General features: G+C 41.3%; 2 protein-coding genes and 1 long non-coding RNA gene across 8 annotated transcripts in view; 1 reads left to right on the forward strand and 2 right to left on the reverse strand.

Annotated features, from left to right (window-relative positions):
- LOC140119963 (uncharacterized) overlaps positions 1-19968 on the reverse strand; it is a 1020783-nt gene that overhangs the window by 723459 nt on the left and 277356 nt on the right. The gene's annotated exons all lie outside the window — the stretch shown is intronic.
- Positions 1-19968, forward strand: part of LOC140119780 (uncharacterized) — a 272257-nt gene that overhangs the window by 204800 nt on the left and 47489 nt on the right. For 5 of the 6 annotated variants that reach the window (XM_072139134.1, XM_072139129.1, XM_072139132.1 and 2 more), the window contains 2 exons: positions 15009-15109; positions 16999-17080. In XM_072139134.1, the coding sequence (XP_071995235.1) occupies positions 15009-15109; positions 16999-17080 (183 nt within the window). Of the gene's footprint in view, positions 1-14621; positions 14713-14796; positions 14921-15008; positions 15110-16998; positions 17081-19968 lie in introns of those variants that run through there. The other variant, XM_072139131.1, reaches the window with a different exon arrangement.
- Positions 17507-19305, reverse strand: LOC140119986 (uncharacterized). The gene is made up of 3 exons (XR_011853432.1): positions 19126-19305; positions 17677-17711; positions 17507-17587 (listed from the first exon to the last, which is right to left on the reverse strand). It is a non-coding gene; the product is annotated as an uncharacterized lncRNA (long non-coding RNA).

The following is a 19968-nucleotide window of genomic DNA, read 5'->3' on the forward strand; positions in this document are numbered from 1 at the left end:
TGAGAGGATAATACCTCCCATCCAGCAACAAACCCCTGACTGTGTCACAATACCTACTACTATATATACTGTATATACCTACTACTATACATACTGTATATACCTACTACTATACATACTGTATATACACACTACTATACATACTGTATATACCTACTACTATACATACTGTATATAGATACTACTATACATACTGTATATACACACTACTATACATACTGTATATACACACACTACTATACATACTGTATATAGCTACTACTATACCTACTGTATATACCTACTACTATACATACTGCATATACACACTACTATACATACTGTATATACCTGCTACTATACATACTGTATATACCTACTACTATATATACTGTATATACCTACTACTATACATACTGTATATACACACTACTATACATACTGTATATACACACTACTATACATACTGTATATACCTACTACTATACATACTGTATATACACACTACTATACATACTGTATATACCTACTACTATACATACTGTATATGCCTACTACTATACATACTGTACATACCTACTACTATACATACTGTATATACACACTACTATACATACTGTATATACCTACTACTATACATACTGCATATACACACTACTATACATACTGTATATACCAACTACTATACATACTGTATATACCTACTACTATATATACTGTATATACCTACTACTATACATACTGTATATACCTACTACTATATATACTGTATATACACACTACTATACATACTGTATATACCTACTACTATACATACTGTATATACCTACTACTATACATACTGTACATACCTACTACTATACATACTGTATATACCTACTACTATACATACTGTATATACCTACTACTATACATACTGCATATACACACTACTATACATACTGTATATACCAACTACTATACATACTGTATATACCTACTACTATATATACTGTATATACCTACTACTATACATACTGTATATATCTACTACTATACATACTGTATATACCTACTACTATACATACTGTATATATCTACTACTATACATACTGTATATACCTACTACTATACATACTGTATATACACACTACTATACATACTGTATATATCTACTACTATACATACTGTATATAGCTACTACTATACATACTGTATATACCTACTACTATATATACTGTATATACCTACTACTATACATACTGTATTTTCCTACTACTATACATACTGTATATACACACTACTATACATACTGTATATACCTACTACTATGTATACTGTATATACCCACTACTATATATACTGTATATACCTACTACTATACATACTGTATATACACACTACTATACATACTGTATATACCTACTACTATACATACTGTATATACACACTACTATACATACTGTATATACCTACTACTATGTATACTGTATATACCCACTACTATATATACTGTATATACCTACTACTATACATACTGTATATACACACTACTATACATACTGTATGTTCCTACTACTATACATACTGTATATACACACTACTATACATACTGTATATACCTACTACTATACATACTGTATGTTCCTACTACTATACATACTGTATATACCTACTACTATACATACTGTATATACCTACTACTATGTATACTGTATATACCTACTACTATATATACTGCATATACCTACTACTATACATACTGTATATACACACTACTATACATACTGTATATACCTACTACTATGTATACTGTATATACCCACTACTATATATACTGTATATACCTACTACTATACATACTATATATACCTGATACTATACATACTGTATATACCTACTACTATACATACTGTATATACCTACTACTATACATACTGTATATACACTACCATACATACTGTATATACCTACTACTATACATACTGTATATACCTACTACTATACATACTGTATATACCTACTACTATACATACTGTATATACCTACTACTATACATACTGTATATACCTACTACTATACATACTGTATATACCTACTACTATATATACTGTATATACCTACTACTATACATACTGTATATACACACTACTATACATACTGTATATACCTACTACTATACATACTGTATATAGCTACTACTATACATACTGTATATACCTACTACTATATATACTGTATATACCTACTACTATACATACTGTATTTTCCTACTACTATACATACTGTATATACCTACTACTATACATACTGTATATACCTACTACTATGTATACTGTATATACCCACTACTATATATACTGTATATACCTACTACTATACATACTGTATGTTCCTACTACTATACATACTGTATATACACACTACTATACATACTGTATATACCTACTACTATGTATACTGTATATACCCACTACTATATATACTGTATATACCTACTACTATACATACTATATATACCTGATACTATACATACTGTATATACCTACTACTATACATACTGTATATACCTACTACTATACATACTGTATATACCTACTACTATACATACTGTATATACCTACTACTATACATACTGTATATACACTACCATACATACTGTATATACCTACTACTATACATACTGTATATACCTACTACTATACATACTGTATATACCTACTACTATACATACTGTATATACACACTACTATACATACTGTATATACCTACTACTATATATACTGTATATACCTACTACTATACATACTGTATATACCTACTACTATACATACTGTATATACACACTACTATACATACTGTATATACCTACTACTATACATAGGAAAAAGAACTATTTCCAGCTGGACATCAGACGTCAGTTTTAGGATAAAAAGTAGCAAAATTTTATTTGAAATCCATTAAAAAGGGGTACAATGATACATGACACAGCATAAGGAATAAAAAATAGCATCAAAGCTTACGCGTTTCGGTGATTAAACCTTATTCATAGCTTCTGCACAACTTTCTGCAGTCTGGCTATTTAACCCTGCCCTTTCAATCCCATGGATCTCTGGGTAAGGTTTTTTTAACCCTTTCCATGATTTTTTGTATAAAGCGTAAAGCGTAAAGTGTAAACATAAAATGTAAACATAAAGTGTAAACATACATAGAAGAAACTTTACATGTTTAAAAACAAGGAAAAACAGGTGTTAACCCCTTAAGGACGGAGGGTTTTCCGGCTCATTTCTCGCTCTCCAACTTCAAAAATCCATAACTTTTTCATTTTTACGTGTACAGACCTGTGTGAGGGCTTATTTTGTGCGTAACAAATTTTACTTTCCCGTAATGTTATTTATTTTAACATGCCGTGTACTGCGAAGCTGAAAAAAAATTCCAAATGTGGAAAAATTGAAAAAAAACCGCACGTGCGTCACGTTCTTGTGGGCTCAGTTTTTACGACTTTCACTCTTCGCTCCAAATAACACGCCTACTTTATTCTTTGGTTCGGTGCGATCGCGGTGATACCAAATTTATATAGGTTTTATTGTGTTTTAATACATTTTCAAAAATTAAACGAATGTGTACAAAAAAGAAAAAAATTTTTTTGCCATCTTCTGACACTAATAACTTTTTCATACTTTGGCGCACGGAAATGTGTGAGGGGTCATTTTTTGCGAAATGAGGCGACGTTTTCATTGCTACCATTTTGAGGTCTGTGCGACATTTTGATAATTTTTTATTTCATTTTTTATGTTATGTAAAAAGGTGTAAAAGTCGCATTTCGGACATTTGGGCGCCATTTCCCGCCTCGGAGGTCACCGCCGGCCGTAACCATTTTTATATTTTGATAGATCGGGCATTTTGGGACGCGGCGATACCTAATATGTCTGTGATTTTTACTGTTTGTTATGTTTTATATCCGTTCTAGGGAAAGGGGGGTGATTTGAACTTTTAATATTTTATTAATTTTTTTTATTTTTTAAACTTTTTTTTTTATTTTTTTTTTCACTATTTTTTAGACCATCTAGGGTACAATAACCCTAGATGATCAGATCGCTCCTACCATATACTGCAATACTACAGTATTGCAATATATGGCGTTTTTGCAGGTCTTACATTACAATGAGCCACTGGCTCATTGTAACGAACCTGCATAAACCATGTAGCCTCGTGTCAAGAGAAGACCCGAGGCTACCATGGTAACCGATCGCCGCCCCCCGATGACGTTCGGGGGCGTGGCGATCGAAAAAAAGATGGCGGCGCCCACGCGCCGCCGTCTTTTAAACGCCGCCCGCGACTTTGCGGGCGGCGTTTAGAGGGTTAATAGCCGCGATCGGTGCAAGCACCGACCGCGGTTATTAGCGGTGGGGGTTTTGTGCAAAATGCAAAAACCCCCACCTCTGTATGAAGAGGACTCAGCCCGTGAGCCCTCTTCATACATCCCTTATACCTCTGCGCCGTAGAGCTACGGCGCAGAGCGTTAAGGGGTTAATTATCACCTTAGTACCTGCAAGAAAAAGTGTAACTTTTCATTGTTTTTCTATCAAAGAAGCAAAAAAGAGAGGTTATATTACGTGGGGAGCATTATAGGATATTAGAAACAATATTTTATATTTATTATATATTTTATAAGTTAGCAATTTTTAGCAAAAATGAATCAAATCTTGTTTCTTATTTAATCCAAAAGGGACCCTAGTTTTTAGAGAGAAAATCCAGTACGTTTCTCGATTTAAAAGGATCCTCCTAAGATCTCCCCCTCGCTTAGGTTTCATTACTTTTTCGATACCCCTGCATCTGAGGACACTGCAGTCTCCGGCATGATGTTCCCTAACATGTCTAGATACTGCGGAAATGTTAACCGCACTGTCTGAACTGACATCAGAGAGATGTCGACGGATGCGGGTTTTAAGATTGTTCGTAGTACAGCCTATGTAATCTAATCCACATGAAATGCATTGTATCTGATAAATTACAAATGATGTATTACAGTTTATGAATTGTTTTATTTCTTGTTGTGCATCGTTAGAGTACGAGGAGAAAAATTTGCTTTGGATCGCATACCTGCAGCACTTACAACGGTCTGCTCCACATTTGAAGAAGCCTTTAGTGCTGAGCCATGTGGTATGGCCTGGACTTGATTGATATAGGCTTGGTGACAGTAAATTACTGAGATTCGGAGCCTTTTTAGCTACACATTTTATATTGTTGTGCATAATTTTGGACAGTATGTGATCAGTATGCAGGATGGGTAGATTTTTATATATAATTTTTTCAATTTCTTTGTACTGAACACTGTAGGTTGTAGTAAACACTATTGGTTGTTGTTTTTTGTGTTTGGATTTTTTGTTTTTATTCATGTTAATCAAATCTGAACGGGGGATATTATGGACTATATGAGAAGCCCTTTTTAACATCCACTCCGGATATTTTCTCTTCTTTAATTTGTCCCAAACCTTTTTCTCCTCTGTTTTATACAGGGAGGATGTGGAACAATTCCTTTTAGTGCGGATAAGTTCTCCTGTAGGGATATTCTTTGTAACATGATTGGGGTGGCATGAACTAGCTAGTAGGGTGGTATTAGATGCCGTTGGTTTGACATATGGGGAAATTTGAACTACAGTATTGGTACCAGTTAAGCTGATATCCAAGAAGTTGATAGTTTTAGCCTGTAAATTAAATGTGAATTTTAAATTCATGTAGTTAGAATTCAGATATTTGACAAAATTTTCTGCATCCAATACAGTTCCCTCCCATATCAGGAGCTGGTCGTCAATATAACGGCCGTACCACCTGATATGGGAGAGAAAAGGATTTGCCCCAGAAAACAGATAAAGTTCTTCCCATCTGGCCATGTACAGATTTGCTAATGATGGAGAACATCTGCCCCCCATCGATGCACCGCATCTCTGTAAAAAATAGCTGTCATCAAATGAAAAATAATTTCTTTTCAAGAGAAAGTTAACTGCTTCTGCTATAAACTCTTTTACTGCATGTGAATACATGCTATATTTATCCAACCAGTAAGTCAGGCATTGTAATGCAATTTCATGGTCTAAAGATGGGTATAATGCTACCACGTCACACGACAGCCACATGGAGCTCCGTCTCCATGGTATACCGTCAAGTAAAGAAATAGTATGTTTAGTATCTTTCAATAGGCCAGGAAGGGAAGCAACCAGTGGCTGAAGGTGGTGGTCAACCCACTCCCCCAGTCTTTCACTCAGAGATCCGATACCCGCCACAATGGGGCGGAGGGGAGGGGGGAAGACCTCCTTATGTATCTTCGGCAATGAGTGAAAGACTGGGGTAACGGGAAATTTGACATACAGGTAATCTGATATTTTCTGGGATATTGCACCCATATTTAATCCCTCATCCAACAGTTTCCTTAACAACATTTGAAATTCAATAGTAGGATTTGATTGTAATTTTAGATACGTTTTTTCATCACTCAACACTCAGTACTACTATACATACTGTATATACCAACTACTATACCTACTGTATATACCTACTACTATACATACTGTATATACACACTACTATACATGCTGTATATACCTACTACTATACATACTGTATATACCAACTACTATACCTACTGTATATACCTACTACTATACATACTGTATATACACACTACTATACATGCTGTATATACCTACTACTATATATACTGTATTTCTAAGTATAAGCTGAGGCGCCTAATTATACCACAAGAAAAACGGGAAAACTTATTGACTGGAGTATAAGCCTAGGGAGGGAGATACGGCCGCTACTCATTAATAAAATGTCCACAGCAGAGCCCCCACTTAATGTAATGTCCACAGCAGAGTCACCCCCGCCACCCTTAGTGTAATGTCTACTGCAGAGTTCCCCCTTTAATTAAATTTCCACAGCGGTGACCCCCTTGAATGTAATGTCCACTGCAGAACCCCCCTTTAATGAAATGTCCACAGCAGAGCCCCCCTTTAATGTAATGTCCACTGCAGACCCCGCCTTTAATGAAATGTCCACTGTAGAGCCCCCACCCTTTAATGTAATGTTCCTTGCAGAACCCCCCCTTTAATGTAATGTCCACTACAGAACCCCCCCCCCCCTTAATGTAATGTCCCATGCAAGGCCCCCCTTTAATGTAATGTCCCCTGCAGAGCCCCTCTTTGATGTAATGTCCCCTGCAGAGACCCCCTTTATTGTACTGTCCCCTGCAGAGCCCCCCTTTAATGTAATTTCCTCTGCAGAGCCCCCCCTTTAATAAAATGTCCACTGCAGAGCCCCCCTTTAATGTAATGTCCTCTGCAAAACCGCCATTTAATGTAATGTCCCCTGCAGAACCCCCCCTTTAATGTAATGTCCACTGCAGAGCCCCCCTTTAATAAAATGTCTAATGCAGAGCCCCCCTTTAATGTAATGTCCTCTGCAAAACCACCATTTAATGTAATGTCCACTGCAGAACCCCCCTTTAATGTAATGTCCCCTGCAGAGCCCCCCCTTTAATAAAATGTCCAATGCAGAGCCCCCTTTAATGTAATGTCCCCTGCAGAACCCCCCTTTAATGTAATGTCCACTACAGAACCCCCCTTTAATGAAATGTCCACTGCACAGCCCCCCTTTAATGTAATGTCCCCTGCAGACCCCCTATTTAATATAATGTCCACTGCAGAGCCCCCCCTTGAATGTAATCTCCTCTGCAGAGATCCCCCTTTAATGTAATGTCCACTGCAGAACCACCATTTAATGTAATGTCCCCTGCAGAACCCCCCCTTTAATTTAATGTCCACTGCAGAGCCCCCCCTTTATTGTAATGTCCCCTGAAGTGCCCCCCTTTAATGTAATGTCCCCTGCAGAGCCCCCCTTTAATGTAATGTCCTCTGCAGAACCCCCCCTTTAATATAATGTCCACTGCAGAGCACCCTCTTGAATGTAATCTCCTCTGAAGAGATCCCCCTTTAATGTAATGTCCCCTGCAGAACCCCCCCTTTAATTTAATGTCCACTGCAGAGCCCCCCCTTTAATGTAATGTCCCCTGAAGTGCCCCCCTTTAATGTAATGTCCCCTGCAGAGCCCCCTTTAATGTAATGTCCTCTGCAGAACCCCCCCTTTAATGTAATGTCCTCTGCAGAGCCCCCCCCCTTTGAGGTAATGTCCCCTGTAGAGCCCTCCTTTAATGTAACGTCCCCTGAAGTGCCCCCTCCCCCTTTAAAGTAATGTCTATAGCAGGGCCCCTTAAAAAAAAAAAAAACAGGATATCCTCACCTTTGGCTTCTTCGCCCTGCTGCTCCATCTTCTTCCCGGGCCGCGGCTCTGTCTTCCTCCCGGCCCGCGAGCGCGCAACTATGGTGTCACCCGGCCGCGACACCGCGTGATGTCATGATTTATGCCCCGAGGCCGGAAAGAAGATGGAGCCGCGGGGGAGAAGAAGCCGAAGGTGAGGATATGGTGGTTTTTTTTAACATGCAAATTCACTGGCTGCAGCCCGAGACCTGGTGTTCCTGGGTCGCGGCCAGAAATTATTTAACGGAGGGGGGGGAAGGGGCAGCGCTGCCGGCCTGAGGGGACTTTCTCAAGACGCCTCAAGGGTGGTGAGCCCCTGGATACTATACAGAGCACAGTGTGGGACATAGTTGTTATACAGGAGATACTATACTGTATACAGTGCTGTATCAGAGCACAGTGTGGGACATAGTTGTTATACAGGATATACTATACTATATACAGTGTTGTATCAGAGCACAGTGTGGGGCATAGTTGTTATACAGGAGATATTATACTATATACAGTGCTGTATCAGAGCACAGTGTGGGACATAGTTGTTATACAGGAGATACTATACTATATACAGTGCTGTATCAGAGCACAGTGTGGGACATAGTTGTTATACAGGAGATACTATACTATATACAGTGCTGTATCAGAGCACAGTGTGGGACATAGTTGTTATACAGGAGATACTATACTATATACAGTGCTGTATCAGAGCTCAGTGTGGGGCATAGTTGTTATACAGGAGATACTATACTATATACAGTGTTGTTTCAGAGCACAGTGTGGGGCATAGTTGTTATACAGGAGATACTATACTATATACAGTATAATATTGGGACAAGAAGGAGGGGCCCAGTACCTCTGGATTAGATGTTCCCGTGTTTTGCCAGGACAGCATTTTCCCGATGATTTCTGAATTCTAAAGGTAGGACTCAACAAAGAGTCTTCCAAAAGAGGAGTTAGGATGGACACTACATACTACTAAGAGACCTGCGACGCCTCCAGAGTGACAAAAGTTTAGTTGGTCCCCTGATATATTCCACCTCCTTATACACAACACATTCACAATTCACGCCCAACCTGTTGTGAATTCATTTCAGTAAAATGAATAATTGTAACAACTGTTAGGTCCCGTTGTGCCCAATACCCCTCCATTATTTCATTGTGGGATGTAGTTTGCAGGTTTTATGTTTTTTTATTTAGGTTTTCTATTTCCCCTCTAAGTCTCTGGATTTGTTAGCAGATCCTTTATAATTCTCCAAGTTCTTTATTTATTATTATTATTTATTTATATTCCAAGTGCTTTATCATTCCGGATCCTGCTGGATTTTCTGGTTAGAGTTTAGGATCACATGTTGGGTCTTTCTCCCATCAGGAAACATGACTTCCTAATCAGAGAGCTGACATTTTACAGTGGCACAAACCGGGCATCACATAACGGGCATCACATAACAAGCACCACATAACGGGTGCTACATAACGGGCGCCACATAACGGGCGCCACATAACGGGCACCACATAACGGGTGCTACATAACGGGCGCCACATAACGGGTGCTACATAACGGGCGCCACATAACGGGTGCTACATAACGGGCGCCACATAACGGGTGCTACATAACGGGCGCCACATAACGGGTGCTACATAACGGGTGCTACATAACGGGCGCCACATAACGGGCACCACATAACGGGCACCACATAACGGGCACCACATAACGGGGGCTACATAACGGGCGCAACATAACGGGTGCCACATAACGGGCGCCACATAACGGGTGTCACATAACGGGCGCAACATAATGGGCGCCACATAACGGGTACCACATAACGGGTGCTACATAACGGGTGCTACATAACGGGAGCCACATAACGGGTGCTACATAATGGGTGCTACATAACGGGCGCCACATAACGGGTGCCACATAATGGGCGGCACATAACAGGCGCCACATAACGGGCGCCACATAACGGGTGCTACATAACGGGCGCCATATAACGGGTGCTACATAACGGGCGCCACATAACGGGTGCTACATAACGGGTGCCACATAATGGCGCCACATAACGGGTGCTACATAATGGGTGCCACATAACGGGCGCCACATAACGGGTGCTACATAACGGGCACCACATAACGGGTACCACATAATGGGCGCCACATAACGGGTGCTACATAATGGGTGACACATAACGGGCACCACATAACGGGTGCTACATAACGGGCACCACATAACGGGTACCACATAATGGGCGCCACATAACGGGCGCCACATAACGGGCGCCACATAACGGGTGCCACATAACGGGTGCCACATAACAGGTGCTACATAACGGGCGCCACATAACGGGTGCTACATAACGGTTGCCAAATAACGGGTGCTACATAAGGGCACCACATAACGGGTGCCACATAATGGGCGTTACATAACGGGCGCCACATAACGGGTACCACATAACGGGTGCTACATAACGGGCGCCACATAACGGGTGCTACATAACGGGCGCCACATAACGGGTACCACATAATGGGCGCTACATAATGGGCGCCACATAACGGGTGCTACATAACGGCCGCCACATAACGGGTGCTACATAACGGGCGCCACATAACGGGTGCCACATAACGGGTGCTACATAATGGGCGCCACATAACGGGTACCACATAACGGGTGCTACATAACGGGTGCTACATAACGGGTGCCACATAAGGGGCGCCACATAACAGGCACTGAACTTTCCAGAAATAATTGCAATTTCCATCTTGGACTCCATTGCACATCATATTTGGAAGCCACCTATATGTTCTATGTGCTCATTTCACCACGTGTATTACACTACACCACATATTACACCTTGCTGTATTCCCCAAGGGTCAACAATCAGGGTCACTTTTCGGGTTTTCCTCTGATTTGGTACCACTAGGGCTCTCCAAATGCATCCTGACACATGTCAAGGATTTCTGTCAAATTTGGCTTCTAAAAGACAAAGATCCCTCTTTCCTTCTACTGTGCGCCCATAAAGCATTTTATATGCACATGTGGGGTACTTCTACACTCAGGAGAAATAGTTTTACACATTTTTTGGGGTTATTTCATACATTATCCCTTGTGGCTTACATAAATTAGGGGTAAAAGTGACATTTATAGGAAAATTTTCACCTTTTTCCTTTTTAGGTCCTAATTAAATCAAACACCTTTAAGGACAAATACACATATTACACATTGCGAAATTCTCTAAGGGGTGTGCTTTCCAAAATGGTGACACTTGTTGGGGTTCCCCTCTGTTTTGGTACCACTAGGGCTCTCCAAATGCATCCTGACACATGAAAAATTTTTCAGCCATATTTGTCCTCCAAAAACGAAACAACGCTCTTTCCCTTCCATGTGCCCCCTGTGCCCGTACAGCAGGGTACAGTGACAAAATGGGTATTGGCATAGTCAGGAGGAATTGCACTAAACATTGTAAAATGCATTTTCCTTTTTAACCCATTGTGAAGGTGCAAATTTTAGTGTTCAATGAATCTATAGTAAGATAAAATTACATTTCTGTAATTTCACTTTCATTTATTTTTCACCCTCATGAAACGCTCAAAGGGTTAACAAAATTCCCAAAGGTTGTTTTGAATATTTTGAGGGGTGTAGTTTATTTTTGGGGGTTTTCTGTCATGTGGGCCTTATAAAGTCACTTCTAACGAAACTGACCCTCCAAAAGTAGGTTTTGATGATATTCATGAAAATCTGAAAAATTGCACCTAAAGTTATAAGCCTCCTAACGTCCTAAATAAAGGAAAAGATGTTTGAAAAATGATGCCGAGCTAAAGCAGACATATGGAAAATGTTAGTTATCAAGTTATTTTAGTGATATGACCAACTTTCCAAAAAGTAGAAAATTATGAATTTGGAAAACATTGTTTTTTTCAAAATTTTCGCCAAATATCTGTTTATTTCATAAATAAAGACTAAACCTATTGCTTAAATTTCTCATCCAACATGAAGTACAATGTGTCACAAAAAAACTATCTCAAAATCGACTAGATATGTTAAAGCGTTGCAAAGTTATAACCACTTAAATAGACACACGTCAGGTTTGAACAAATGGGCCGTGTCAGGAAGGTAAAAAGTGACTTCGGCGTTAAGGGGTTAAAGTGGACCTTACACCAATACTAGTACACAAAATGTAGGTGTTATAGGTTGCCCCTTACCACCGTCATCTTGGCTTATACACAAGTCAATAAAATAATAAACTCCGGTCCCCCATGCTCTTCCGGCCGATGCACACTATGATGCCGCTGCTGATGATGTCATAGTATGTGCTGGCCAGCAGAGCGCATGGCTGCGTCTCTGCCGGCTGTTACGAGGAGCCGGGGAGACTGGAGCAACGGGACTGCCCAAAGGTCAGTATGTAAGTTTATTTTTTTTAAGTGCTGGGCAAACTGGGGGCTGGCTATATACTAAAGGGTGCTGGCTGGCTACTTAAGGGGGCTGGCTGGCTACTAAAGGGGGCTGGCTGGTTACTAAAGGGGGGTGGCTGGCTACTAAAGGGCCCTGGCTGGTTACTAAAGGAGGCTGGCTGGCTACTAAAGGGGGATGACTGGTTACTAAAGGGGGCTGGCTGGCTACTTAAGGGGGGTGGCTGGTTACTAAAGGGGGCTGGCTGGCTACTAAAGGGGGCTGGCTGGCTACTAAAGGGCCCTGGCTGGTTACTAAAGGGGGTGGGCTGGCTGGCTACTAAAGGGGGCTGGCTGGCTACTAAAGGGGGCTGTCTGTATACTACAGGGGGATGGCTGAATACTGAGAGGCTGTGACCAATGCATTTCCCGCCCTCAGCTTATACTCGAGTCAATAGGTTTTCCCAGTTTTTGGTGGTAAAATTATGGGCCTCGGGTTATACTCGAGTATACACGGTAGGTTTCTATTTTATTTTTTGTGAAAAGAAATACATTTTAAAGCTAAAGAATTATATTACTGACAAAGACAGAACATTCTAAATTCCACCTGCATTTTTTTTTAATTATTTGAAAGCTCTCAAAGAGTTGTCAATCTTCCTAAAAGCTGTTTTTAATAGTTTGAGGAGTACAGATTTGAAAATGGAGATTTAGGGATTTTCTAACACCCTATATTTCACAGCTCATCAAAGCGGTTTTCCCATGGAAGAAAGATCTCAAATTATTACCCCCTAGTGATGCAATAATCATTACAATTACAATTCGATGGGCAAACTGCAAGCACACGGACATACTGGTGTGTGCCCCCGGGCAGGATCTTGGGCAAGATTTTTTTATAAAAAAAAAAAATTATGTAAATGATATACTAATGCAAATGCAATATTTTATATACATATATATATTAATAGACCCTGGAGCCCCTCGGGCTCATTTGCATAATTTTAAAAGACTTTTTTTTTTGTAAAAACCAGGGCAGAACAAGCACAAAGAAGAGCAGATCCTGCCCGAGGGGGCACACACCAGTATGTCATTGTGTTTGGTTTACATTCCTTCATCCTGGTGGTAGATGTCCTTTAGCGACTTGGACATTTTGCAACTTCCTGACATGCCCATTTTTAAAAAAAAAAAATCTGACATGTGTCACTATAAGTAGTTATAACTAGGCAACATGTTTAGTATTTATTTATTTTAAAAAAAACAACTAAATTTGGCAAAACTGCATTTTGGAAAGTTAGTCATACCACCAAAATAGCTTGAATACTAACATATGTCTGCTTTACCTTGGCACCTGCGCTGCCTATTGCCTTCAGGTACAGACTGCAGCACATTTCTATGGTGCGTCCACATAAATCAAGAGGCCAGGGCCAACAGCTTTTGGGCAACTCACCTGGTCACGGTGTGAGAGACATAGGGGCAGATTTACTTACCCGGTCCATTCGCGATCCAGCGGCCCATTCACTGTGGAGGATTCGGGTCTTCCGGCAATTCACTAAGGTAGTTCCCCCGATGTCCACCAAGTGTCGCACTGAAGTCCACCAAGCCAGGCCGGGTGCAGGTAAGCGCGTGTCCAGTGACACTTTTTAAAAAAAAAATACGGCGGTTTCTCAGAATCCGACGGGTTTTCCGATGGCCACGCCCCCGATTTTTGTCGCATGCATGCCGGCGCCGATGGGCCACAATCCGATTGCGTGCGCCACTTTTGGCAAGACACCAGACCCACATCCCCCACCCACTGGTCACTGTAGAAAATTTATGTCACAGTCTGTCCCCGGGCAAAATAAATTGTCAAATACTGACTGGACATCACCCTTGTCTCTATGAATTAAACCGGAAAGTGAAAGGTCATTCGGTTCTATGTATTGATCAGTGTCTTCACATTAACAGGATTACACAGTAGTGAAGAAGTCGTCTGGTGAGTGTCTGAGCCCCGTCACTGAGCTAATACATGAGCAGAAGATCCTAGAACTTACCTCCAGGATCACTGAGCTGCTGAGCGGAGAGGTGAGCGCTGCCGGGAATGCTGGGACATTGTACAATAACACAAGGGAGGGGTCTGGGTGATGACTGTGTCATTGTGGGTGTCAGGTTCCTATAAGGTGTCAGGACGTCACTGTCTATTTCTCCATGGAGGAGTGGGAGTATATAGAAGGACACAAGGACCAGTACAAGGACATGATGATGGAGGACCACCAGCCCCTCACATCACCAGGTAAGAGGAGACCTTCCAGACGAGGTATAAGAGTCACCTAGACTCACATGTAGAAAATGTATTCAATCACTTTGGATATTTCTTATAGATGAATTCAGTCAGAGAAATCACCCGGATGGATGTCCCAGTCCTGAAAATTCCTCAGATTGTCCTGAGGATCCAGAGCAGAACGTCCCACAGGATCATCAGGTAGACGGAGCTGCAATTCCTGTAAATTATTTGTAGATTTATATGATTAACCTTCTCCAGCAGCAGTGGGTGGAGGATCTATGAGATGATGCTGATGGTTACTGTGGTGGGTCGAGGCAATAAATGGTTTCAAATTTTATTAAAGATTTTGGTAAAGAGCATCAGAAAGAGAGCAGCTCAGAGCAGGAGAAGTGACTAAACCAGGGGTCCCCAAACTTTTTACATAGGGGGCCGATCACTGTCCCTCTCAGACCGTTGGAGGGCCGGACTGAAGTTTAAAAATAAAAAAAATAAGAAATTACAGCGCTAGCGGTACATCCGACTGCATCCGTAATACACTGGGCCCCCCTCAATTAATTATTTAATATACTGCACCCCTTTGTGAACTATTTTATTTATTGGCCCAGTTAATGAATTAATTGGGTCAATTAATTATTAAATATGCTGCCCCCCCATTAATTACTAGACTGCCCCTCATAATTATTTCCTTTGCTGCCCCCCCACCATTAAAGGAAACCTACCACTTGAAGTGGGAGGTATAAGAAGGACATACCGAGCACCAGCTCAGGGTGAGATCAGGGTGAGCTGGCGCCGTAGCTTATTTTTGTTAGTGTTTTAAACCGCTGTATCGCAGTTTAAAACACTTTTTAAACTTTATGGCCGAAGCTGCTTCGGCGCAGGGAGGTACGCGCTCGGCGCTTACCATGCGCGCGGCTCTCCTTCACTTCCTAAGTAGCCGCGCGCATGGTAAGCGCCGAGCGCGTAGCTCCCTGCGCCGAAGCAGCTTCGGCCATAAAGTTTAAAAAGTGTTTTAAACTGCGATACAGCGGTTTAAAACACTAACAAAAATAGGCTCCTGAGCTGGTGCTCGGTATGTCCTTCTTATACCTGCCACTTCAAGTTTCCTATGCTGCCCCTCATAATTAATTATTTCCTATGCTGCCCCTCATAATTTATTATTTCCTATGCTGCCCCCTCATAATTAATTATTTCCTATGCTGCCCCTCATAATTTATTATTTCCTATGCTGCCCCCTCATAATTAATTATTTCCTATCCTGCTCCTCATAATTAATTATTTCCTATCCTGCTCCTCATAATTAATTATTTCCTATCCTGCTCCTCATAATTATTCCCTATGCTGCCCCTCCATTATTATTTTCTATAATGGCCCCATAATCCATAATTTCATATATTAGGGCACAATGTTTCTACTGCGGTTTTTAAAAAATAATAAAAACCCTGTACTTACCTGTGGCTCCTGCGTCTTCTTTCTTCTGGCTGCTGCCGGACAGGAAGCGGTGCGCGGCCGCGTGATGACGTAATCACGCGGCCGCGCATCCAGGTTCAAGGAGCGATGTGCGCCGGGGTTGTCTTCCGGCCACATCGCTCCACCTGCAATAATAGTGCTCGAGCCGCCGTTTCCGGCCGCATCGAGCACTATTCAGTGACGGGCAGGAGCTTCCTGTCCGGATGGACGGAGGCCCCTGCCCGACTGCCGAACTGGATACGGCCTGACTGCCGTACTGGAGCGCCAGCCCGGGGGCCCCCAAATAACAAATCCGGATCCCGGGGCTCGGCGCTGGATGGGACGGGGGCCGGATAGAAACGGTCCGCGGGCCGCAAGTGGCCCGCGGGCCGTAGTTTGGGGACCCCTGGACTAAACTAAGCCCTGGTGTCCATGAGCGCAGCCTCCACCTCAGGATCAGATCACATTGTTTTATTCAGTAATATCACCGGAACATTCAATCTGAGCTGTAAAATAATTGGATTAATGGTGATTCTGTCTCTTCCTGCAGGAGATTATTCCCCTTAGTTCCTGGTTCTGGAAGTTTTTGTCCATCACTTGGATATAAGATAATCTCTGGAGACATTTCCTTGTTTTCTCAGGTCCTTCATGTTGGATCTTTCCAGGAAAGTTGTGGTGGAAGGAGGAGCGGAGAGGAAATCCCCTCATCAGTGACAGAGGAGGGTAAGAGCCAGTGGCGTAACTAGGAATGAGTGGGCCCCATAGCAAACTTTTGGCTGGGCCCCCCCCCCCGCCTCGCCGATGACCACGGCACCTTTTCCCATTCCCTGCCCATTTTGAACATATATAAGGGTTTTTATATTGTAAGTATACAGAGTAACTAACACAGGAATAACACATAAGGCATTTATAGTTTAACATATTTTATCACTTAGGTCATAATCATAACTTACCTGAAACCCAAAGCACCGTGTTTCCATCACTTCTTGCTTGATATCAATTTTAACTTTAAAACATCTAGGAAGCACCTAAGCACAAAAATGATAGCGGTTAATCTTGCATTAAGCTATATAACTATTTGTAATTATTTATTAAAAATTTGTGTCTTATCTTATATGTAATTCGTCAAAACTTACTTGGACAGGAAGTATCATATTCAACTAGTTTGCATCTTCTGAAAAGATATGTTGTTTTTTTCGAACATATTAACTATATGAAAAACTCGCCAACCTGAAAAAAATCTATAAATAATCCAAATTCTGTTCATGTTTCTCCAATCAGCATTGATTATAGAATAAATTTCAAGTTTTCTAACTTACATTAACAAAACCAGAACTTTCAACGGATGATCAACCTAGGGAAATCAACAAAAATAATATTTTTTAGAGGTTTTACTTTAGCTGTATTCATTGTTAAAGGAGTAGGCAAGCAAATCACAAGTTCTGCTTGTTCACTCCATAACCATAAACTTTCTGACAGATTTACCAAGCTGTCTGAAAGTCAGAATATTTCTAGTTGTCCATTGCAACCAATCAAGGCTCCCCTTTAAAATATACATGAGCACTGGTAAAATGAAAGCTGAGCTGTGATTGGTTAACATGGGCAACTAGAAAGATTCGGACTTTCAGACAGCTTGATAAATCTGCCCCAAAGTGTCATCACAGTTAAAAAAAAAAAGAGACTTAGACTTCTTTCTACTCTATATCGCCACAATGGAGCAGCAAGAGCCCGAAGTCTTTGTGACATACTGGGGCAGATTTACTTACCCGGTCCATTCGCGATCCAGCGGCGCGTTCTCTGCGCTGGATTCGGGTCCGGCCGGGATTTAATAAGGTAGTTCCTCCGCCGTACAGTAGGTGGCGCTGCTGCGCTGAAAAGCATTTTAACGCGCCGGAATTCACCGAGGCCGTCTGAGTGAAGGTAAGCGGGTCCCGAGCGACACATTTTCGGTTCTTAAATGCGGCGGTTTTTCCGAATACGTCGGGTTTTTGTTCGGCCACGCCCCCCAATTTCCGTCGCGCGCAAGCCGGCGCCGATGCGCCACAATCCGATCGCGTGCGCCAAAATCCCGGGGCAATTCAGGTACAATCGGCGCAAATCGGAAATATTCGGGTAACACGTCGGGAAAACGCGAATCGGGCCCTTAGTAAATGACCCCCACTGTCACTATTGTACCAGACCTAAGAGCAGGATATACAGTGTAACCTTTACAGAAGACCAATTCTTTAAGTCCACCCCACAATACAGACCATAATTCTTGTTCACTTTTTTTTTTAATTTTTAGCATGTTTTTCATATATTGCAATATATAACCTGTAAGAAGACCAACCCTGGAAGATCAGTTTTCAATGTAATTTTGGCCTGTCATCTAAGAAAAACAGTTGTGCTAAACCCCTATATCAGTGGTCCTCAACCTTTGTAATGCCGTGACCCCGCAAACCATGCGATTTGCAGTAAAAACACAATAAAATCGTGGCTCCGAAGGCTTTAGACCCCTGTGTTTTGCTCGTTCGACCCCTGCTGGGGTCACGACCCACAGGTTGAGAACCACTGCCCTATATGATCAGCACCCCCCTTTGGGCAATCATCTGAACAAGGTTTCACTGCTTATATCCATTCCTGGCATAGTACAAAAATTGACAATAAGTGTCACTTAAAACAAAGCATGCATGGAACTGTTTTAGTAAAACTTTTTGTTAGTTGAACAGAAAACTTTTAAACTGTTAGTAGTTAAACAACTTTCCAACTTCCCATAACTTTACACTTACACAGAAGAGAATTTCTTAGAACACACGCCTGCGCGCCTTGACTTCAGCAAAGGTGTCCACAATGCTGTCTATGTCTAGTTTCCTAGCTCTCTCATTTTCTATGCTCAGAACCGCAAGCCCGGAAAGCCTTTGTTCTGACATGGTGCTCCGCAAGTAGTTTTTTTTATTAATTTAAGCTTAGAAAAAGATCTTTCAGCAGCAGCTACTGTCACAGGTAGGGTTAAGAAAAGTAGCAAGGCGACACACACGTCCGGTAGTGTAGAAGAAAGGGCACTGTTGTCTACCAGAAGGAGGTGAGCCAGATCACTGATAGAGGATGACTTCTGAATGTCTTCCTCTAATGCAGACCGAAAATTCAGCAGTTGAGCAGGAAAACTGGATGATAAATCTTCCTGGTAGATTTCTTGGAGTTTTGATGCAGCTTGGAAAAGAACGTCATCAGACGCAGATGAAAGCATTGCAGGCTGAATAATATTAAAACGACCAAGACCCTTGTCCATTCCCATAAATCTGTTTAGAAGCTGAGATGTTACTATATCTAAACATGGAAGAAAAACTGTAACTTGAAAATGTTTTTCTGAATCATTTAACCTCTCATCAACTGCCCATTCGTCAAAATGACGCTTGACTTTTGGGATCCGTTTCTTTTCAAACTGCGATGAAATGCCCCACTGCTGTGCAAGCGAAACTGCTATTTGTTTTGCTTCCTCAAACTGATTCCTGTATTGCCCAAGACTGTCAGCAATGTTCTTAATCAATCTTGAGGCTTCAGACAAATCAGTGTTTTTTGCTTGCGAGACTTTAGAAACAGTATTAACTTTTTCCAAAATTGTTGTCTGCAGA

Source organism: Engystomops pustulosus, chromosome 2 (genome assembly GCF_040894005.1).
Source record: "Engystomops pustulosus chromosome 2, aEngPut4.maternal, whole genome shotgun sequence".
In the NCBI taxonomy this organism is placed as follows: Eukaryota; Metazoa; Chordata; class Amphibia; order Anura; family Leptodactylidae; genus Engystomops; species Engystomops pustulosus.